The sequence below is a fragment of the Oxyura jamaicensis genome, chromosome 20 (genome assembly GCF_011077185.1).
Source record: "Oxyura jamaicensis isolate SHBP4307 breed ruddy duck chromosome 20, BPBGC_Ojam_1.0, whole genome shotgun sequence".
Taxonomy (NCBI): domain Eukaryota; kingdom Metazoa; phylum Chordata; class Aves; order Anseriformes; family Anatidae; genus Oxyura; species Oxyura jamaicensis.
This window is the reverse complement of record NC_048912.1, coordinates 4,015,467-4,038,230: the sequence shown is the minus strand read 5'-3', so window position 1 is coordinate 4,038,230 and position 22,764 is coordinate 4,015,467. Positions and strand designations below refer to the sequence as shown.

Sequence of the window (22,764 nt, the reverse complement as noted above, 5' to 3'; positions counted from 1 at the left end):
AATAAAGGCAAGTAGGTGCTATGAATTTGCATTTTAAAAAAGGATTCTTAATTTCATACTGTGAGTAAAGCAGGAGCCTGCTTCATGGGTGGAAAGCTACTTGACTAATGAATTAAGAAGATATGATTAGCTGGAAGTATAACAAAAGCCATTAGGGAACTTCTATTTAAGCATCTTGCATGATTTTGAAAACCTGTGTTAATTTTGCAAGTTTAATTACATGGGAATAAGGAAGTCTGAAGACTTCGCGTAAGTAAATCTCTGTTTCAGCAGACTGAAACTGAACGTAAAATTTGCAAAGCTAGCACTGCACTGGGTTAGCTGACTTGGTTCTGTAGCTTAAAACCAAAAAATACTGATAAACTTACAGGTATGTATATCTTTCAATAGACCAACAAAATGTTAAATAATTGAGCTATTGAAGTAATGACAGCTAAGTGGTCAGAAGCAAAAATGATATTCCTAGTGTTAAACAAAGGACACATTCTGGCAAGTGAAGTTAGATGAGTCACCCCTGATTTGGAGATATCAATTTAAACAAATGACATTTAGTATTGTACTCCTAGGATACTGTAAAGTGATTTCACTTGTCTTTGGTGGATTATGAGGTGCAGAATTAATAATGAATTTATGAGCTGATCTAGGGCTCAAATTATGAGACGTGTGGGCAAGCTTTTTCAAAGAGCAGCCTATAATAATGAATTTAAGAATGAAAGCTTAGCCTAACCTGACAAGTCCAGAAAATGCAGCTTAAATGCTTGTTCGATATATAAGAGGATCCTAGCCACAGCGCTTATTTTGCAGCAGAGTGGTTCCATGGGATCAGGATGATAACTGAGAAGGTTTGTCAGACTTTATTCTACATTTGAGGCCAATAATTTCTTTGGAGTAGCGCTGGTAGAAAACCTACTGCTGGGGGGATGCTTTGTCTTTAGGTGTTTCCTAGACTATGTTGCACCTATTCAGTCTGTTTCTTTTATAACACCAACCTATTATTATTGGTGAGGTTAATCATGAAAGACCCTAGGTGGTCTCTTACACAGCATCAGCAATATCGGGTTCATAGCAAAGTTTCTACGTGAGGAACATCCGCACAGTGTTTGTATCCAGGCACGTGCTTTGTGTGACTGTATACTGTGCTCATAAGCTACAAATCTACTCCCATGCACTTGGAAATAATGTTAAACCTGAACAGATAGCAATTTCGTGGCAAATAAATTTGGGAAAAAAACTTTCAAAAAATGTATATCCTTAGTACTGTAGTCTTCCTTAATAGGTTGATGGTGCTTGAAAGCACTGATGCAAAAAATTCCAATCTTGAGTCTACTTTAGAACCACTACAGTTTCAAGTTGAAATGAAATGCTTTTCTAAGATGCATTCATTTTTTAATGGCTATCTTGATTGAAAAAAACAAATAAAACCTATATATACATATATATTAATCCTAAAATGAAGTTATTTTTATCATTGCAGTAAAACACGCACTTCCCCACCTGCTCCCATATCTGAAAGATCTGATTGCTATGAGACAGACCATGCAAAATAAATGAAATTGACTCAAATCCAACAAGAATGATCCTTACCTAAGCAAGGTAGTTGTTAATAACTTAAAGGAGTAGCTTCTTCTATAGTAGATAAAACCACCTTTGCTTATAAAATCAAATAACTATGCATTAAAAGAAACGTTGAAAGAAATCGAACTGTGCAGTGGCAGATGAATCATCCCTTAACAATGAGGACTGATAGGTGCAGTGGGGAGCCACCAAAAGTCATTGTACTTGCAGCAGAAACTAAAGGAATGTGTTTGAGGCACTGGAGAAATCACCGATGATTACTTATAAAACCCAGAACATCTGGATACCTTGAGAGAAGCACGTCTGTGAGCACCAGAGGTAGAGAAGCTTGGTTTTCAGTGGATTTGTGTTTCATGGTTGAGTGACTTATCTGAATTTCTGCTAGGTATGAACTCAATTCTTGACAAAAGTATTGACATAAGAAAAAGAGGTTATAAACTCCAACGTAAAGCATTTGTACCGTATTATACCCTGGGGAATCTATTCCTTAATTTCTCCTGGTGGAGATCCTCTGGTGACCGAGGTATAAGACCTGATCAGAGCTTTCCCTGCAGTTTAAGGAGTCATAGCATCTTATCTTCTTTTTTCAGAGACTGCTTTATTTGAAAACCTGGGAATACAGAATAAGTGTAGTTAAATAAAATCATGAGATATTTGTTGAAATTGGCCAGTTGCATCAGCAGACTGGTAACACGGTGGCAGAAGGATGATGTTCTGACAAATGAGATACCCAGTTACTGTTGGCCTTTCTGAAACTTCTCTTCCTGTACTATGCAGGTACCTAAGAATATGCAAAGCATATCACTTCCAGGCTGTTACATTTGAAACTAAAGATATCTCAAGTGACAAGTGCCCTCTGCCAGTCCCTCAATATGTGTCTTCCTCTTCGGCATGATGCCTGTTGAGAGCTGAAGTCACTGAACTGTGCTCATTAGAAACAGATCTGGTCTGCAGAAATTGGGTTGGATTTCTGGGTCAGGTTAGCATTTTTGGTTACATGTATGTATATATCTGATGTCATCTGTCTTAATCTTTCTGGGCAGACTAAAAGACACATAAAACACTACTCCTTCTGAAAACACTACTCCTTCTGGGGGAGCGAAACCTAAATATCCCTTGAAAAGATTTATCCCATCTTAAATGAAGTGACTCAGAACAATCATTACATGCACATTTCTATTCTCCTTTCCTTCCACCCCCATAATAATATATAATAAAGTTTTCAAGGACTGTGTGAAGTCTGCAGTCTGAAAAATGTTATAAATGGATTTTTGAGATAAATCCTATAGAAGAAGAAGTTATCCTAATGAGCCAAATGCATCTCTTCCAGTGCTGTAAACAAAAATGCTGTTGGAATACACAAGCATGAAATATCTAAGTGATATTTTAATTTCTGGAACTCTATAAGTCATAAGCACTACCTCATCATGAGAGCATTTGTTTCTTCCTGTGCTCTTCATATTTTGTGAAGCTAATATGATCTGTACTAAAGGACTAAACTTCAATTGAGTTTCAAAAGTGATGTTTCAGAGAGAAGCCTTGGTTGGAATTATGTATGCTTTCACAACTTCTACTTTCTTACTATTTTTTGAATAAGTGAGAAAGCTAACAATTAATGCCCCAGAAGAAAGATCTGGAGGAGGACAAATGAGACTGTTGAGATTCTTGCTCTCTGCTTTCCTCCCCACCATGGCAATGCTGTAAATGCTTGATCAAACTGCCTGATGCTGTTGTTTCCTGTGTGTATCTAGACACACAGGATAACCAACGAGGTTTCTCCCATCAGTATGTTTCTTTATCCCTTTTTAGAAGTATTGTTTTTTATCTGGTGAGTCCGTGAGTTTGACATTGGATGACTTTATAAAACATTCCACTTAATTGGATTTGTTAAAATAAATAAATCAAACACTAATTGGAACATGCCCTGCCATTATTTTTGCTTACTGAATTAGATATAATGGCGTGAAGTCCTTTTTATCATATTTGTGCACTTATTTAAACACCCCCCTGGCACACACTTCTGCAAATTCAATTATATATTCAAAGGAGACATTGAATTTATGCAAGGCTGGTTTACATTTAATCCAGGGGCAAGATTCAGTAACTGATGATAGGTCTGCTCAAGATTAATTAGCATCACTCAGATGAGCAGCGACATTGTTACAGGCCTGCAGTATAGAACAAGGGATGTTTTATCCTTCCTGTGTGAGCTGTTATTTGCTTCAATATGACCCTTTTCAGGAAGGGAAGGACTTCATTCTTGTTTAGGTTTCATTTTGTGAAAAGAGGAGGCCAATACCACATGCATTATCTAACAGTATCAGTTTCATTTCAATTTCCTTTTCTTTTGCCCTACCTAGCAACTGCATTTTTTGCTGATAATTTTTAGCTGATCAGTGGAAAGATTCCGGTTTGCTTCTTGAAATCCCCAGCCCCGTTAACAGTTAATGAAGACGTAGAACCCCCTTTTGGTTCGTGTGCTTTGGTTCGTTTTACTTTTCCTACTAGCTGCTGTGTGATGCTGGGGCTAGAACTGTGACATGCAAACTTGGTATCTAAATTCACTGCATGGTATCTTTTTCTCTCAATTTGTGGATTATTTTTTCTGTTAATGAGTAGCCCTGTTCTGCTGCCAAGTGCTTATATTTGTGATGGATAGTTTTGTATTAAGATAGACCTTACCCCCCTCCCCCATGTTCCTGTAGCTCTTTAGTATCCATGTAGGTGATATCTTAAGACATGCTAAATATTAAGCTTATGCTGAAGACAGTGAAAATAATACGTCTGCTAGTTTTAGCCTGCTATGCCATTTTGGAGTCATAGTCCATTCTTAAGAGGATGTTTAAAGACTATAATTAAATTTCTAGTTGAAACTGAAATTCATTAGTGGGGAGTAATTGAATTTCCAAGGATCTTGCAGCTAGATGCTTGTGTAGTAGAGTGGATCGCTCGATCTCATCAGGTTGGCCTGAGGAGTGCCTGTGTGAGCTCAGTCAGACATCAAATGCGCCTTTACCCTGTGTTTCCTCACTGTCTTGTTTGGGAGCTTATTGTCCTGAGCACACGCTTGAACATAAGGGTACTTTTCAACTACCAGGTCAACAATATTCCACAGTGTAGGTGAGAGGCTTTTCCTCAGTCTCTCCCTTCTCCTCCCAGGCTCCCTTTCCCACACAGGGCCCAGAACATGGGGCAGGGCCGGCCCAGGCGAGGCTGTGACCGGGGGGGGGGCAGCCTGCAGGGGTCCCCCAGCCTGCCCAACCCCGCTTCAGGGAAGTGTGGGGGAACAGTCCAGCCTGACTTGGAGGCTGGGTTTACAGTTTAAAGAGGAGCTTTGTGTTTTAAAGAGCTGCACTGGATGCCTGGGTATGGGTGCTGGCAGCTGGGCCTGCAGGGGAGGCTCCATGAGGAGGGGCCACTCTGAGGAGAGTGAGCTCACTGCAGCCCCAAGGGCTGAGGGGGACTGGGGAAGTGGTGTTGGAGGGGGCTTCTGAGGTGAATCTTGAAGTTGTGAGGTAAGGTTGGGGTGGGATTTTAAAGCTCTTTTTCTGACTGTGACTCAGTTATTTGTAGCTGTAATGCCATGTCTGTCTTCTGTGAAGATGAGGCCAAGACCATCTGCAGTACATTTGTTTTGCAGATGTGAACAAATCCCATCCTATTAGGGTAACCCAGTATTATGCAGTATTTCATATGTTGTGATTCTTTCCCTGCACTTCCTGAAGTTACTCCTGTTTAATAACAATGTATGCTGTATTCAACAGTGCTAACAGATGAGTTGCTTTTTGTTCATGAGTTAACATGGCTTTGGGTCCCAGCTCGGTCCCTCTTTTCATTCTCCTCTCTTTTGACACACCTAGCAAAAGGTGGACAGACCCTTTCCTCCTGCTGAGCTTGAAGATTTCAGCCTTCCTGTGCTCGCTGTGCAACCAGTCTGCTTTTCCAAGCCTGTAAAATTGACTTCAGCTTTTTCTCCCTGCTCTCATTTCCTGCAAGTTCACCTCTCCAGATTCCCATTCTGTTGCTTCTAGTAAATTAATCCTTCTGGCTTATTGCCTTGTCACTTTGCATTTGGAAGTTCCTCTGCTAACTTTTCTTTCTTTAAAAACGTAGCTTGTCTTGCTGTTACTTTTAAGGCTCTCCATGGTTTACACTTTTCATTCTTATTCAGTCTTACTACAAGGTTAGCCGTGAGTTTCAGACAAGACACTTTCAAACTTCCTAAAGTGTTATCTCTTATCAGTGGCAACTCCCAGTTAACTTCCAGAAGCTTTCACTGTATCCCTTTTCGGTTCTTCCTTCAACTGTACCTACCTCTGCACGTATAAAACAACCTGTTCAGCTGATTGTATCAAAATCTCTGCAAAATTAAAGACTCCTACCCCATATTTTGCTGTTGTCTTGTTTTTGATTCTGGGACTTTATAGCATCACCTGTGCAATTTTCTGTGAATGTGAGTACTCGTACAGTTGTCGGGCTTGATCAGAGTATTTGTTTACAGACCCTTCAAAGTAATAGCTGAGAGACAGTGCCATTTATTGTATGCTGTAGTATACTGAACAGAGGTGTGTAAATGGGATATGTCTGAAGTCCTGTTATTAAAGTGAATCTATCAAAACTAGAATGCCTGACGTGGAGATTGAGAGCAGAGTATTTGTTATCATCTTTTGTACCTGCTCACTGTGAAAAAGGTGATTTTCAGTTGTCGCATACTCCTCACAGGTGATCCAGAACACCTGTTTTCCCTTAGACATTTTAATAAGCATATTTAACATTAAACTTGAACTTTTTCACCTAAATTAAATTAAAACTGGGGAAAAGGCTGAAGTGTAATCCTCACTTTGACAGCTGGGAAAGCTTCACAAGTATGGTAAATTTAAAGCAAAAATTAATCTGTAAAAAAATAAAAAGCAAGGACTGATGAAACAGGCAAGGTTGCAAGGGTCATAAAATCTGTCATCAGACCTATTTATATTAAAATTACACGATATATAATTTTTTTCTTTTAAGAGAAGTTACGTCTTTAAACTTATCTTTAGCAACGCGGTATTTTGGAGCATCAGATACTCTATCCATCAAATTCTTTGGGTATATACTTAAATAGAAATTGTGTGAAGTTTTGTAGAAACTTAGAAATCCAGTTGCAGTACACGTTAAGTCCTTTAATGGGGTCGGGATTTAGTAAATATTAATGATTTGGACTGATTTGGGTTTGTCATTTATGAGGAATTCCGTAGAAACTGAGACAGGTTTGGGCTTTCTTGAGAGCTAGAGAGGAGAAAATATAGGTGAAAACAAAATTGTGCCGAAATGTCCCCTCTGTTGGATAACTGTTATTGAACAGAAACCACAGATCTCTTATGTACTTACAGTTTATTGTGTATGTGTAGGCAGTGCAGCCTGTGGGAAGGAGGAAAGAGTCAGGAACATCTCTGTGTATGTGACTCTGATTAGCGTTAAGAGGAATCGGCAGTTTGGCTGGCAAAGCAAGTTAGTGTAGCCCTGAGCATTGCTCAGTCCTTGCAGCTTCAGAGGTGTTAGATGTGTCCATTTGACTTTGCACTATTAGTAACCGCAGTGAAATTTCTCCTTGCTTCTCTAAGAGGGAAAGCCAAAGCAGGAGAGAGACACTGTTGGCGTGATTAAGGTCGAAACCCAAGGACCCAGTCTACCTGATCTAATGGATCTGGTACTGCAATGTGCTTGGTAAACTGAGTTGGGTGGATATGAAGAATGTACCTGATGGAAGGGAGGTTCAGCAGAGTAGGAGTACCCTACTCAGGACTAAACTAGTTTGTTCTGCCTGCCTGAGAAACAAGTTTTGAAGTCAGTGTAGGAATACAAAATTTTGTTCCACTGTTAATGTGTTTCTCTTGATCCTCAAGTATTCAGACAGCTCTTGGGTGACAGTTAACCGCTTCTTCCAAGTATTTCAGGAATTGCAGAGGAAAGATCAGTTAGCAGTCTGGAAGGTGTGAATGCTCATTCCCATCCACTTCTTGTTATTCTCCTGTTGTAGAAAAATTAAAGGCTTGCACTCAGAAATGCTGACCTGAGAGACCTGGAGGAGCAGTTGCATGTCACATAGAGCTTCATGTTACTTAGCATGAGAGTTAGTTGAAAGGAAGGTTGCCTTTTCTGTAGGTGTAACCCAGCCTTGCTTAATTCAAGGCTTAAAAGTGAAATGAAATGAGGATTCCTTGTGGAAACAGTGTTACTATGCTTGTCTTATGCACTTGGGTTTGTTCTTTCTCTCATTTTGAATATCTGACATGGAAACTTCTGTGAAGTACCAATTAGTGGAACCCAAATGCAAAGATTTGCACGTGCTCATCATGTGCAGCTGTCCTTGAAAATGTTAATAGGTTAAAATAAGGGAACAGATCTAGAGAGGGAAGAGGGGCTTTTAAAGGATACAAAGTGTTGAAAATTCAAAAATATTTTCTGGATACCTTTTCTGCTGTCTGAAATCTTATATGCAGGAAAAATTTTCCTGTTTTCGTTGTGTAAGCCTAGGTACAAAATACTAAAGTAAATGAACTTACTGTAATGAGGATAATTAATGTAATGACGTATGCATTTTTCTTGTTTTTAGGTGGATGTTCATTTGATGAGCACTATAGTAATTGTGGTTATAGTGTGGCCTTGGGAACCAATGGATTTACCTGGGAGCAGATCAATACCTGGGAAAAGCCAACAATGGATCCTGCTGTCCCAACTGGTAAGTAAAAAGCCTCAGCAACAGCGGAGGTATTGCTCTTTGTGAGAATCAGCTGTTATCCCTGTATGGGTTGCTAACATAGTGAGAACATCCGCTAATAGCATAGTCTTCCATATGATGCTTTTCAATATTCTCTGAAGGAGCTCACAGGGACGTAATGGTAGATTCCAATGGTTTTGTTTCTTATTGGAAATTAACGTTATGTTGTGGATGTGTACGGGAGTAAGTTCTCTGGCATGCTTTGTTCACGTTGAAGAAAACCTGACAAAGCACACTAAAATTTTCTACAAATCAATGTGTGTTTCTTAAACTTAAGTTTAATAGTTTTTAATTTTCTTAAAATAGTCAAAGCCCCTGTAAAGCAGTTGACACAATGGCAAACAGAACTGACCAGCCAGTGTGATTTCAGTATTAAGAATGCATTTGTTCCAGTTAATTCATTGCACTGTGACAAGTGTGTGCTAGTTGACAGAATCAGCATTTTGTGTTGTTCTAGAGGTATCCTTATGCCTGTAAATTATTGAGCTAAGGAACTTCAAATTGCTAGGTGCCTGTTAAGGGTACCACATAGAGCTGATACAACAATAGCACCCTGCTGTAGCCATGGATAGACAGGCTCGTGTTCATCCTGGTATGTTGAAGCTGTCAGTAGAAAACAAACACCCAAGATAACAAGCTAGCTGTTTTTTTTTTTTTCCTTTTCTTTTCTTTTCTTTTCTTTTCTTTTCTTTTCTTTTCTTTTCTCTTTTCTTTTCTTTTCTCTTTTCTTTTCTTTTCTTTTCTTTTCTTTTCTTTTCTTTTCTTTTCCTTTTTTTTTTCCCCTCTGTTTTTAATTACAGCTTAAATTGGAAACTGTTCAGAACAGAATCTTTCAAATTGTATAACACCTAGGGCTGCTTGTTTTGGCTCTGGAATTCCAAAAGCTAATTGTGAAGTTAATTTTCTGGTCTTGTCTGTAGGAATGTATTTCATCATTCTGGATGCGTTGCCATTTTAATGAGGGCGATATTACCTCTACAGTTCCTCGGCTTCAACCCCCTTGTGTTCCACTCCCTGTCCGTGGTAGACCTAACTAGAGAGACATGACAGATCTTTGAATTTATGGATCTCAGAATGATCTGAAGGAATAGGAACACCCACAGCTTTGATGCCGTGTGTTAGGCAAGGAATAAATAGGAGGGCTTGTGCTGGTACAAGTTCAATACTTTGCCAACTCTTAATATTAAGGTAAACCTATCTTCCTGGCTTCCTGTGAAAGTGTATTATCAGAAGTATGCTGGAACCCTGGAGAAATCGATAGATAACAATCTGGAATGGCAAACAAACACCAAAACAGTAGTGTGATTTTTAATGGGCTTTTCAGAATAATTCCTCATAAAACTAAGTAAACGGAGACATGTGGCCCCTCTCCCTTAATACTTCAATCCATGGCATCCAATAGCACTGATAATTTGCAGCTGCTCTAACACCTTTATATATTAAAAAAGAAGAAAAATACACAAAGCTTTATTGTATAGAAAAATGGAAGAGGTAAAGCAGCTCACAGCCTGGAATGTGCTGCTAATGAAATACTAACGAGACCTTCAGAAATATGGGGGGAGATGGCTCAGTGCTTCACATTACTAATTGGTGTCTCAGGACTATTTACACAAAACAAAAGGGGAAATCAGTAGGTAGAAAAAGAAGATTGACCACAGCAAATGCGCATAGAAGGCTCCAGTAACAAAAACATGTTTTCAAGAGCTGTCCAAATCATACTAACCTTGAAGTAAATTAGAGTGGTCAATTAGATGGCCTCAAGCTAGCAGGGATGCTAGAGCTGTTATTGAGAGGCTGTATTGCTGGATGGAATCTTAATGCCTGTTTGTATTGGTTACTCATTGAAAATCTGTTTCATGAGAATAAAGGATGTTTACTTAAAATTCATCTAGTGGCAAAGCCAGACGAATAAACTGATGAACAGCACGTTCTGCTCCTACAAGCAGGGACAGCTTTAAAACCAGAGCACTAGAACATTTGGTGATTGACTTTCCATTCCATTTAATTTCTCAACTGCAGCTGAAAGCAGCAGGGTGTAAATCCACTGAACTACAGGGTGTAAGAGGTGGTAACAGCGTTTGGCATAAGCTCCTCCAGCGTGGACAGCAGTGACGGGAGTGCGTAGGGTTCTGGCGATGCAGGCGGTAACGCAAATTTGCTTTATCAGGAGGATGTTTTAGCCACTATCCAATTTTTGTGGCGGGAAATAGATCAAAATAGTATATTGTGGAAATGGTGAAAAGTGAGTGAGCAGGTATTAAATTGGTTCAATGATGCTGAGCAAGGCTGCAGCGCAACCTGCTGGGAGATGGAGGCAGAAAGGCGGGGCCTGCCCCTGCCCTGGTCAGCCCACATTAACATTGCCTTCAGAGCTATTTTCTTCCCTAAAATGTCGGCTTTCATAAGCACCAGCAGGTCCCTTTGAATTCAACCAAGCCACAGAATTCCAGCCTCTGAATACTAATGATAATATCTAGGACTTTTTTTTACAGTACTTTTCATCGTTAGATCTGAGTGCTCTTCAAAGGAGGTCAGTGTCATGACTGAGAGCCTGAGTCTGTAGTACTGTGTAATTCTCTGCTGACACACTGCTGCAAAGGTCTCTGCCAAGGGACATCTTTCCCAGGCTTTATTTTTTTGAATTGAAATGCCAAAAAAAAAAAAGGCAATTAAACTGCCCTATTAGTAATGTAAAAGTTTGTAGGCAATTTGTTTTACACCATTGCTAGCAAATAAACTGTTTTCCATGAATTCTATGATTAATTCCTCAGGGCTGGAAACAGTGTTAATTGGGGGATTAAGAACCAGATGTTTGTTGTTTCTGAATAAATGTTTCAAAAACCTGAAAGAAATGAATTGTAGGTACCCAATCCCCAGACTTTGGGACTCTTATTCCGCCTCCTTGCATAATAACAGGAGTGATTATAACAAAATATTTTTTAACAGATGGGTGTTTACTTAAGCTTGAATACCCTCAGTGATGAGTATTCTGCAGCCTCTGGGCTACTCGTTCCACTCTTTGGGTTGTAAGGGTTCTTAGTATTCATCTTCCATTTTCCCTTTTATGGCTTAATCTCATTATTCTTTGCTCCATCTATGACTTGGGAGGATAATCAGTTGTAGCTCTTATTATCTCTCTTACATAGCTGTATGCAGTTAAGTCTGTGTATCCTAGCTCTAAACACGTCCCAGCCCTTTTGGCCTTTCTTAATTCAGTGTCTTGTTTCCTTCCCTCCCTTCCCTCTACCCTATTCAGTCATTGCTTTCTTATCTTTTTTGGGTATTTGCCTAAAGCTGTATTACCAAGCTGGGACTCGATACTCTGCATGACAGTGCTGGCAGGATGCGAGGCTGCAGTTCTGTCCCAGAAGTTCTTGCATTGCCTTCATGCAGTTTTCATTTCCTTTTTTCCGCAAATGTTTGGTCTTTATGTGCTGTGTTAGATGATGCAAGATGTAGCTTGTAGCTTGTTGGACTGCTGAAGATATTTCCTTGGTAGTAAAGTAAACAGGGCCGGAGCTTTTCTGTATTTTACAGTCAGACACTTGGTTAGTAGAACAAGTGCTTGTGTTGCCTTAAAACCAGCCTGGGAAAAATATTTGCTTTACTTTTTATGTTGTAATGCTGCAGTATTCCAGGAAACCCTGAACCTGCCTGTCACTGAGCTGTGAGAACAATATTAATATTATGGAAGTATTTTACATTTGCATATTTGAAGGATTTTACCAGCATTTACTAATTAACTCCAATGGAGACCTAACCAGGGCTGACTAGACTGGAGTAATTACTTTAATTGTGTTAAATACGATCATACTCTGAATACAAAGCTGTCGTGCAATGTGCCTTTCTGCAGCAGCTCAGTGTTAGATTTACTGTTAATCTCCTGGTTGCTTGTGTGAAGCTTCCTTGTTCCAAGTTAGCAGGTAAGCAATTGGCACACAGAAGTGGAAGGTCTGGCCCCATCTTCTGCCCTTTGTGTGCATCGACTGGCACCTACATGGTGCAAGCTCCGTACTTTGTGTGTTTATATATGCACACAGATGAGCCTATATGCACGTGCAATATCACTGCTGCTTCTTGCTAAATTATCTAATTGCACATTTTGTTTGTCTAGGAAACTAATTTAGTTATTGAGTTTGAAGATGAGTGAAATGTTTAGAAGAAATTAAAACAATCAGAATTAGTGTTACAGCACTCGTACATTACTTAGCGAGAGCACGTTTGCTTATTTTTGCTCACATATTCCACACAAATTCCACACATTTTCCACAAAGAAACAAGACCCATTATCAGTCAAAGGTATTTTCATGCTAAAAATAGATGCATTGTTATCTAAGAGCCAAACTTGCTGATATATCTAACTTGTGGTTTGTAAGGTGCCAAATAGTTGTGGAAAAATGCCACTAATACATGGTTTTATGAGCTGTGTGCATTTATGTAAAGGTTTTTAAACAGCAGACAAGTTGTGTTGCACCATGGTTTGGAAGTGAGCAAGCAGTGCATTTACGCTTCTGCTGTTAACAGTTGAGCCAAAGCAATTCAGCTGCTGAGTGGTGCTTCAGAAGCCAGGGCAGGTCAGCACCAAGGGACTGCTGACTGCACCGTTAGTGTTTCCGAAGCCCTGATGGCAGCTCGAGCACTGAGGTCAGGCTCGCCCTTCAGAGAGGCAATCAGAAGTTCTGCTGAAGTGTTCCTCATGTGGTCTTGGAGAAGTCTTTGCTGAGTCCACTCAGCAGTGGACATTCTCAGGTCATGTTTGGTGAGGTTAAGGCACAGCCGGGTTTGGAGTGCTTTCTTATGTGAGTCCACGTTGCTTAGCACAATGAAATGAACACAGCCTGAGATGTTTGGTGTGTGCAGCTCATCACTTCCCTTGAAAGTGCTGCACCACCTTGCTGAGAACTCGGAGCAGAATTTCTTTTTCTCTTGCAGCAGAGATGAGGCGTGGAGACTCTTCCCTCATGTAATCGGGTGTGTACTTTGTTCCAGTAACTGGAGGGCTCTCTGAGCATCTTGCTGAAAGAACAGAAGGGTTATCATCATTAGCGATGTTTCGTGAAATAACCATTTAGCAGGCGAACATCACAGGCATGATGTATGTTTGAATACCAGATGGCTGAATTCAGCTTGGACTCCTCTGAACTGAGTGAAGTTTCGTGTTAGTCTAACAGGCTGAATACTTTTTCTGTGTCACCTTCCTCCTTTTGGCGAGTGGCCCTGTGGAGTTTTGTGAATGAGTAATTACAAACCAGCTTTCCTTGAGAAGGGTGATAAACTCCCCATCTATGCGCACACTGAAGGTGGACAGGATCCTTTAATTTCATTCAGAAGAGGACTGATGGGCACTTTAGCGTTAACCTCTCCAAAGAACAGAGAACTTCTGCACAGGTCAGATGTTTGTCGTCATTTTCTTCAGGCTGGAATGAACGCCAGCAGGAGTTAGACTCAGCATTTGTAAATTTGAAAGGCAACGCAATAAATTAACATTTTCCCGTGTCTCAGTGTATTAATACTTGCTTACAAGAAAATAAACAAAGTTGTTAAAAGAATAAATTAAAATCCAACTGTGTGTATGATGAATCATGATCCAATTTTGTCTGAGAGGGGAGGAGGAAATTTGGCTCAGCTGTCTGCGTATATTGTTTCTCCAAAAAATATTTTTTTCAGGGGAAATTACTAAGAATGAGTCAAATGTGTTTGTCCCCACTCTTTGACTTTCATACAAGTAAATAGATTAGTCTGCGGACTAGGTAATGAACTCAAAGTGATTTCTCAGCTTTTAAGATTTGAGCAGAAAGGGATCTTCTACGGTGCATTGTCATCTTGCTCTTTACTATCTGTTCATGTCTGTGGTTTGGGGTTGACTTTTAGAGTTGTGATTGTAAATAATCTTTCTCCATTTCCAGAATTTCATCACTATTTTACACTAACCTGAGGTTAGAAGTTGATTTCCTTATTTTTCCTGTTGTATTTTGGGTGGGAGTACATAAGAATGTTCAGACTCTTGGGGAGAAAAAGCATGATTTTGGGATTATTTATGAATATAGCTTTGGGAGGGATCTAACTTTAGGATGCAAATACAGGGAAGTTATTTTCACTGTGGCTCTTAAATTGCTCTTTCTTACGCTGTGTGGTAAGACCCCCAAAAGTCACTAATGTGACTGATTCTGGAGTGGCCGCCGTAATGGTATTGGGATCCAGCTCTCCCTCAGAGGAATGTATTGTCACCCGAGTTTTTTGATGATCTCACATCAGGTCTGGGTTATCTGTCAGTCACGCCTGCGTTAACATACAATTTACTTTTCAAAGAGGGAAAAACAGCAATGAAAGCCATGAGCAATTGCTTCCAACTGCATCCAGAAAGTTAACTCAAAGCAATTAGCTTGTGGGGGATTCTTACCAAATGGTTGCTTTCTGTCTTGTGTTCCTGTGTTCTAACACCAAGTAGAAACTGTCTGCTGTGGGTAGGCCTGCTGGAACCATAAATAGTGATGGACTGGTTGCCCCAAGTACGTGTGAAATTGCAGATGTGTAAATTAAGAATCCCACACTGAAAAACTAAGCAGAAGTTAGCTATTCCGTGCTGTAAGACGCGAGAGGAGTTGATTTCATTAAGAACCGTTAACCGCTCTAGAGGCTTTCTCTGAAGGGAAATTACATCTTCATTTTTAATACTTTGACAGTCATTTTGTAAATGTGAATCAGAATTCCTCCTTATGCGCCACTGAGAGAGGTCAGCAGAAGTGTATTTCCATGTAGATGGTGCTTTGGTACTGAACTCTTCCTTACCGAGGGCGTGTTGCCTTCTCTGGATAAGCGTGATACAAAGAAATGTTATCCAAGGAATCAAAGAATGACTTCTGGGAAGGCCTCTTAATGAGCGTGAAGGGATTGCTGTCTGTGGTGTCCTGCACCTTGATGTGTTAAATGGTGCATTTGAACTGTTGTCAGTTTATTTCTGATCCTTTTTTTGTGGAAGCTGTCAGAAACAGGTCTGTTTGTGGGTGTCAGGACCTTTCCATTAGCACCATTAGTGAGACCGTGACACCCGTAAAGCAGCACCGTAACATCTTTCCGCATCACACTCGGAGGAGGGACAGGAAAGCCACTGTTGTACGTGTTTTTCCTCCGTGGTTTCAGTACTGAAATACGTTGCTTCCCAGAACCTGTTGGCTCTAACAGGAGCTGATGCCTTTCAGCATCTTTGATTAGGGAGAATGCAGGCTCTCTGATTAGTTTGAGCTCTATTAGGGCATGCTGTCCAGATGCCAAGTGGTATTAAAACTGTTTTTTTTGTTTGTTTGTTTGAGAGCCAGGTTATGGCATTGTATAGCTACAGTCATGGGGGGGGACGGGAGGGGGGGTGGCGGCAGGAATCTAATTTAAAACATTAAAAGGTTTGAGAGTTGGGGGTAGAAGGAGGTTTCTTTTCATGTAAAATTCTTCAAAGCAGATGAAAACTTTTATCTAGTTTAAATTCCATTGAAATAAATTTAGTTGCATTGCAATAAGGCTAGCATACAAAAGTGATGTGATCTGTTTTAAATACTTCTGTGGAAATGCTTTCTATGGTAAGCGGAAGATTGATAATTTAACATACCTTCACTCCTACTAGAAAGTTCAGAGCAAGCAAAGAATCATGCTGAAGGAAGAACAGCAAATAAACAAGGTGCAGAGGTAGAAAGAGGGATGGGGAAAGGTCTTTGATGAAGTTGAGATAGTGAAATTGGTAAACGTGGAAGTAGCGGACATTAAAGAACAGAGGAAAAGCAGTGGATAAGGTAGGAACACACGTTTTTTGAATGAAGGTAGAGGTAGACTGGTGATATTAGGCAATACTGAAGGTCTAATCAGAGCTAAGGCATTTGTTACAACCTTTCAAGTGTGAATTTTAAGTCCATGGTATCTTGTGCTATTTCCAAACTGTGGACCTCCTCTCCATTAAGCGTTTCTTCTTTATCCGGGAAGGTTGGTTAGTAAGCCAGAGGTGAAAGATCTAACAGGGAAGAAGTCTGAGAGAAGACTGACCCGAGCAGTCTGCGTGGGGCAGAGGGCCGAAGTTAAGATAGAGCAGATTTGAAAAAAAGAGGTTGTGAATGAGATAGCAAACACTGAAAAGTAAGGATTTACAAAAGGAAATGCTGAGGAAACAGCAGGCAAAATTACACCTCAGATGTGATCTGAGAAAGCAGCTGCTGAAAGCCTTGAAGAGGCATTTAAAGCAGAGGCTGGGCAGAGTACTCCAAAGGCACAAAGTACAGTCAAGGTTGTCATTCAGTCCCTCGTGCTTTAGTAGCAGAGTCTTGCCAAGTCAGTCAGTATGAATTTTCAGCTCTTTGCAGTTGATTAACATCAAGTCAGTGGAATTTTCCTAAAGTCCCTTAAATTCAGTGGGAACTGGTTATAATCTCTTACGGAGCCTATATGCTGTGGTGGGCTGTCTGACTAATGCAGTACTTTTCTCCTTTGTTTGGTTTCTTCCCAATGAACTTATCTTTCTACTTTTTCTTCTTTTACTTCTATCATAAAACCGTCACACAGGCTCTCAGCATCTTGAGTGCAAACTGTGTTGTAGTATCTAAGATCCCGGAGTCGTGAATTATTTAACTAACACTTCCTTTACCACAGGCCCAATTTGGTGTGTAGGGAAATAAGCAGAAGTCTTTCCCCCAGCTTCAAAGTAAATGGACTGGGGATTCGTAATGGTCAGTGTACACGGCCTAGATCTTTGAATACTTAGTTAAAAGGATGCAGGTTGGTTGGATGGGATGGTAAATCCTCAGTTCAGTGATTCTGCTGAGAACTGTGGCTACTAAGAAACCCTGGGAAACAAGGTCATTTTTTATGCTTAAGAAATACTAGCATTTGCTGTTCGCAGAGTTAGTTATTTAGTGCCTGTAATTTGACACAGGAAAAATACTGGCTTTCAATAAGTATTTTCCAGAAGTCATTTATATGTGTACAAAAAGCAAGCTGATGGCAACACTGCTGACATATTCTCATGGGGGAAAAATAATGTATGCATCTCTTGCATTAGGCAATCCAACCTCCTCCAAATCGTTCACCTCTTTTAGAAGGAGTGGAAACTGTTGTGGTTGTATTCCTTTGAGATGAAAGTTGTAATACTACAAATTATTGCTTGTTTTCAGTACTGACTGGAAAAATAAATGCAATTATGTTTATGAATGTTGAAAATTAAGCAAAATAAAGCAATTGTATGTGTTTGAGGATCTTTTCAAATGAAAAGCTGTATTCACTGAATTCTCATCGGCTCTTTTTCTCACTGTCATGTTTCATGAAGTGAACACTGAATTGAATGAACAGCTGCAGTAAAATAGCAGCAGTCAAGTCACAGGGAATTCACGGGAAATTGAGACATTTCAGGCTGTAACACAAGCCCTTTTGGGCCCTCGTTTACCTTGAGAAATGGTTGACTTTTAGCATAATGTCTTAAAGTACAGCTCACACAATAGAGAGGTGTCAGGCCCTTGTTTGCAGTGCATACACGTGGTATGTAGCGATAGGCCTTGTACCAACAGAACAAAGCCTCTCGCTGTCACTACACGGGGTTTATATTTCTAAATGTGGCAACAGGTTTTTTCTTGTGGGCTTCCCCTTAAAATTTACTTACAGTGCAAGCATGAGAGTTAATATGAAGGAAATGTCAGAGTTGATGGTACGGGTGTTTATTCTAAGGAAAGCAGAACAGGAAACGTGCAACACAGCTCAGGTGTCTGAGTGCCTTCTTGGTTCATCTAATTCCTTTAAAATGAGGCCATTCTCAACACTAAAGATACGACCACGTCCCTTGGATCTTTGAAAATAGCATCTATTGCAGTGTGGGGCTGTTGGCTGAGCCAGGCTGTAAGCTCACCCTGTGGTTGTCCGACCTTCCTGCTGTGCCTCTGCGCACACCGCGGTGGGAGCTGTGGGTGGGAGCATGCTGCGGGAACACACCTAGGGGCAGTAAATGGCCTGCCCTCTTCCCAGTCGGGAAATAGCAGATCTGATTAATTTTAAGATGCTTTAGAACAATTGTTTTGTGTGCTGAGAGTTTATGCGGTGCTTCCTTTTTTAAAATTTTATACCACGTTTGACTTTAACACCCAAGATAGTAACTCTGAGTAGTATGATTGACGTTTTCATAGGATAACTTAATGCTTTCTCGCAAGTCAGTGCGCGGATGCTCGATTATTTGTCACTGAAATACCCCATGAAAAGATAAACACTTCAGAATTTCCCGTTCACTCTACCCCTCCGTCTGCAGTGTGTAGAAGAGCTTTTTTTTAATTATTATTTTATTTTTTATTTTTTTATTTTTCCAATGCCATCTTTTAATCTGCTGCAGTTATGGTAGTGAAGAATCTTGGCAATAAAGCCCAAATCACCTTCTCCCTCACCCCTAGCCAAACTGAGATTAAAAAAGGACGGGGGGAGAAAGCCCCACCTAAATTGACTTGCAGAATTTGATGCAGTCTAGGGTGATGGAGTGAAGGTAAAACCACAGGCATCGCTGCGTGTTCTCGGGGCCAGTTTTACTACTCCATCTGTCCATCTCAAGCAAATGTTTTCCCCCCTTTCAGTTTTACAGATTTAAGTTGTTTAGTAGTATAGTTACGGGAATATTCAGAGGAGGAACCATAACCAGATACTGTTTTAGCTTAGTTCTCATTAGCTGTTCATCTAGAACAGATTGCAAAGGATGATCTTCTGGAGTGTGTCTAATTGCTGCAGCATGGTAATTTAATGGGGACACATTTTTATAGGCTTGTTTAACTGCATCTGTGCCAGCTGACCTCACAGCTTGGAGTGCAGTGATTCAGCTCTAGAAAATTGAGTTTAAATATAGGATCTGATTTGCATGGCCCTTTTTGAACTTCATTCACTGTTATGCTTTATTTAATATGACATCTAGCATCAATGTGAGATCTGAACTAAAACTGTTTATTCTCTATCCCCTTCGCCACCCATTCCAGGAACTAAATTTTCTTCTTGGACTAAGGAGTATTTTTATATGGTAGCAAACAAAGCACCTCCCAAAACTCTATAGTCCTGCGGCTCGTACGGGAATCCATACCACTTCTGCGCATCTTTCTTAAGACTTTGTGTCTATCTCTGCTCTTCCTATGTCCCTTGCTTTGACTTCATCCCTCAGCTTTCTGGTCACTCACAGCTGTAAATCCAGTTGTATGCATCTGTAAAACTTCTCTTTGGGTTGCCAGGAAATCAGGACATACACACTCTGTTACAACTTGGCCAAATTGGTACAGAAGGTGTCCCTCGGGCTTGTACCCTTTAAGCAAGGAACAGGATTTCAAAAGCTAATTTGCTTGTTTTCATAGCGCGATCTTAATTCTACAAGGGCGAGAAGATGATCTAATCTAATTTAATTTTTGCTCTTTGAGAAGAAGGGAGATCACTTGGCCAGCTGCTGCTCTGAGCAAACACGGAGTATGCAGGCTACAGGATAAGCTTTGAACTCTATCGAGTCTCTCGGCAGTATATGCTAATGTGTGCTGTTGGGAGATTTCTGAAACTTTTGCCTCTGATTGTATTAATTAGTGTGCTGCTCCAGCCCAGCAAAGCAGTCTGAATAAGCTGTAACACTGTAAAAACAAGTGCATGCGGTTACACATAGGGCTGCTTCTGTCCCTGATGCTTTAGTATTTTGGCAGGGTGGACTGTGAAGATACGTATTTGGCCTGATTTGTGAAATCACAGTACTTCTGTCCACTTGATTTCTTTTTAAAAAATTAAACATGTTTTAGCACTTTAATCTCTTCTATTCAAGTTGTTTGTTTGTTAGAAGTGGAAAACATGCGTGCTCCAATCCTGCATTTGAAGAGAAGCCCTTCTCTCCACAAATACTTGAACTTCTAACAGAATGTAAGGAAGCATCTCAGAGCTTCAGTGGTCGTCATACTATTTAATTTCTCTAGACTGTGACAAACTCTCTCAAAAACCAACTCCCCTATAATTTTAGGGCCTCAGGGCTCTTAAACCAATCTTCCCCCAAGGTGGATTTGTTTTCTCAAACTAGCACTTTCCAGTTAGGGTAAGTTTGCCAGTAGTGTCTGTTAAAATACAGCTTCATGTCTAATGGTGTTTGGATCTTTTTTAATACTTTTTTTTTTTCCCCACACAAAAATACGCTGCCACCTTCCTCCTGCAATATAGGAGAGAACACCTTCCAATCCTTCCACTAATGCAGTTTTCCATCTGTTTCTCTCCCTGTTCTGCAGCTACAGTGTGAGGCCTGCCTTTCCGTGAAGTCTATAGAAATGTTTTACAAGGTGCATAGGGGTGGCAGAGGTGTGTCTAACCATGTAAGATTTTTGAGACTCTTTGGGATGGAAAGAAATGGAGCTCTTCCATTAAGTTTGGAAAAGCCCTCCAAGATCATCTGGTCCAACCGTCCCCCTACCACCAATGTCACCCACTAACCCATGTCCCCAAGCACCACGTCCAACCTCTCCTTGAACACCCCCAGGGACGGTGACTCCACCACCTCCCTGGGCAACCCATCCCAACGCCTGACCGCTCTTTCTAAGAAATGTCTCCTCATTTCCAACCTGAACCTCCCCTGGCACAACTTGAGGCCGTTCCCTCTGGTCCTGTCACTGGTTACCTGTGAGCAGAGGCCGACCCCCAGCTCCCCACAGCTTCCTTTCAGGCAGTTGCAGAGAGCAATGAGGTCTGCCCTGAGCCTCCTCTTCTCCAGACCAAACACCCCCAGCTCCCTCAGCCGCTCCTCACAGGACTTGTGTCCCAGGCCCTTCACCAGCTTTGTAGCCCTGCTCTGGACACGCTCCAAGGCCTCGATGTCCTTCTTGTAGTGAGGGGCCCAAAACTGAACCCAGCACTCGAGGTGCGTCCTCACCAGAGCAGAGCACAGGGGACGATCACCTCCCTGGCCCTGCTGGCTGCAGTATCCCTGACACAAGCCAGGTGCTGTGGGCCTTCTTGGCCACCTGGGCACACTGCTGGCTCATGTTGAGGTGAGCATCAGTCAGCACCCCCAGATCCTTTTCCTCTGCACAGCTTTCCAGCCACTCTGCCCCCAGCCTGTAGTGCTGCATGGGGTTGTTGTGGCTAAAGTGCTAAACTATTATTTTGTATGCGTGGTGTACAACAAATAACCAACTTTCTCATTGCTTGTGAGACCCTGGCAAGCACAGGTGCAGACTCCAGCTTCATGTCTAGCATGGCTTATTGCTAAACTTGATATATCACCACCCTGCAGGTTTGAGCTTGTGTTTAGAAATCTCCATAAGCAAAACAATCAAAATGTTTAGCTAAAATCTCAGCACTGAAATGAAGATGAGTGTGAACCGCTCATAAACTCTTGTTTGTATCTAAACACAGTTCTGTGAGAGCCTTTCTGATCCAGGTAACAAAAGTTATTTAGGGTCTTGTATTGCTTCAACTACTTCTTTAGCTTTGTTTCTCCTTGCCTTAGAAAGGTTTAAACTCAATCACCGACAGCCTCCCTCTGAAATAGAGATCATGCATTCCATACTAAAGTACTGCATCAATTCCTTCATAAGGACTCTACTCCATCCCCATCTTTATGGGGGAAGAGAAGTCACCGACAGTTCTAACTGAAATTAACTCTTCACCAAAATACTGAAATCAACCTAATGATTCTCCCCTACCACTTCAGTTAAAGGCAGGTGACCAATGCTAGGATTCCTTACTAACCCTTAACAGCCCTATGCTTACTTTCTTTTTAGCTCTTCAGATATCAGGATATTAATCCTTCCACCGGCTCCTCCTAAATACTTTTTCATTACTCTAAAATAAAAGCAATAAGTAATATCTTATTTGATGACAAATATATTTAAAGCTTTCTTGAAGTAAGTTCAGATATGAAATCTGAGAAACATGCCTTGGGGTCATAAACGTACAATGCAGTAGCCCATACAGGGTTCAGCCAGCTATGGCTAATTGTTTCCACAAGCATGAGTGCAGTGCTCTGCCTTTTATGCATGTACTCCCCTACATCTGCTTGAACTTGAAAAAGTGATAAAAACCTGTCAGCTTTAGAGCCTATTTGATACTTAATTTAATAGGTTTTTACAGGGCATCGACTAAGATTTTTTATTCGGTTTACATATACTTCTGGAACGCTGTTGACTGTGTAGGTGTCTGTGTGTTTGATTTAAGAGAAGTCACTCTCCTCGGTTGTACCTCTGCTCATCAGGCACAGTTGGACCACAGCTGAGCCTCCTGGTGCATCTATGGTAGAAGTGTAATTCTGCAGTAGAATGATTACAGGGCTATAGAACATGTACCCAATTTGCAATTAAATGTTTTTTTTTTTTTTTTTTTTTTTTTTTTTCTGCCATTACCTAATGCTGCAGCTTGGGATCCAAGCAGCAATCTACATTTTTCCTCCCCATTTACATCACCCCAAATAATCATGTTTT

At 40.7% G+C, this 22,764-nt stretch overlaps 1 protein-coding gene across 13 annotated transcripts in view; it reads left to right on the top strand.

Moving 5' to 3' along the window:
* PTPRT (protein tyrosine phosphatase receptor type T) overlaps window positions 1-22,764 on the top strand; it is a 502,670-nt gene that overhangs the window by 158,960 nt on the left and 320,946 nt on the right. For all 13 annotated transcript variants that reach the window (XM_035344293.1, XM_035344286.1, XM_035344283.1 and 10 more), the window contains exon 2: window positions 8,171-8,296. In XM_035344293.1, the coding sequence (XP_035200184.1) occupies window positions 8,275-8,296 (22 nt within the window). In that variant the 5' untranslated portion in view covers window positions 8,171-8,274. The remainder of the gene's footprint in view (window positions 1-8,170; window positions 8,297-22,764) is intronic.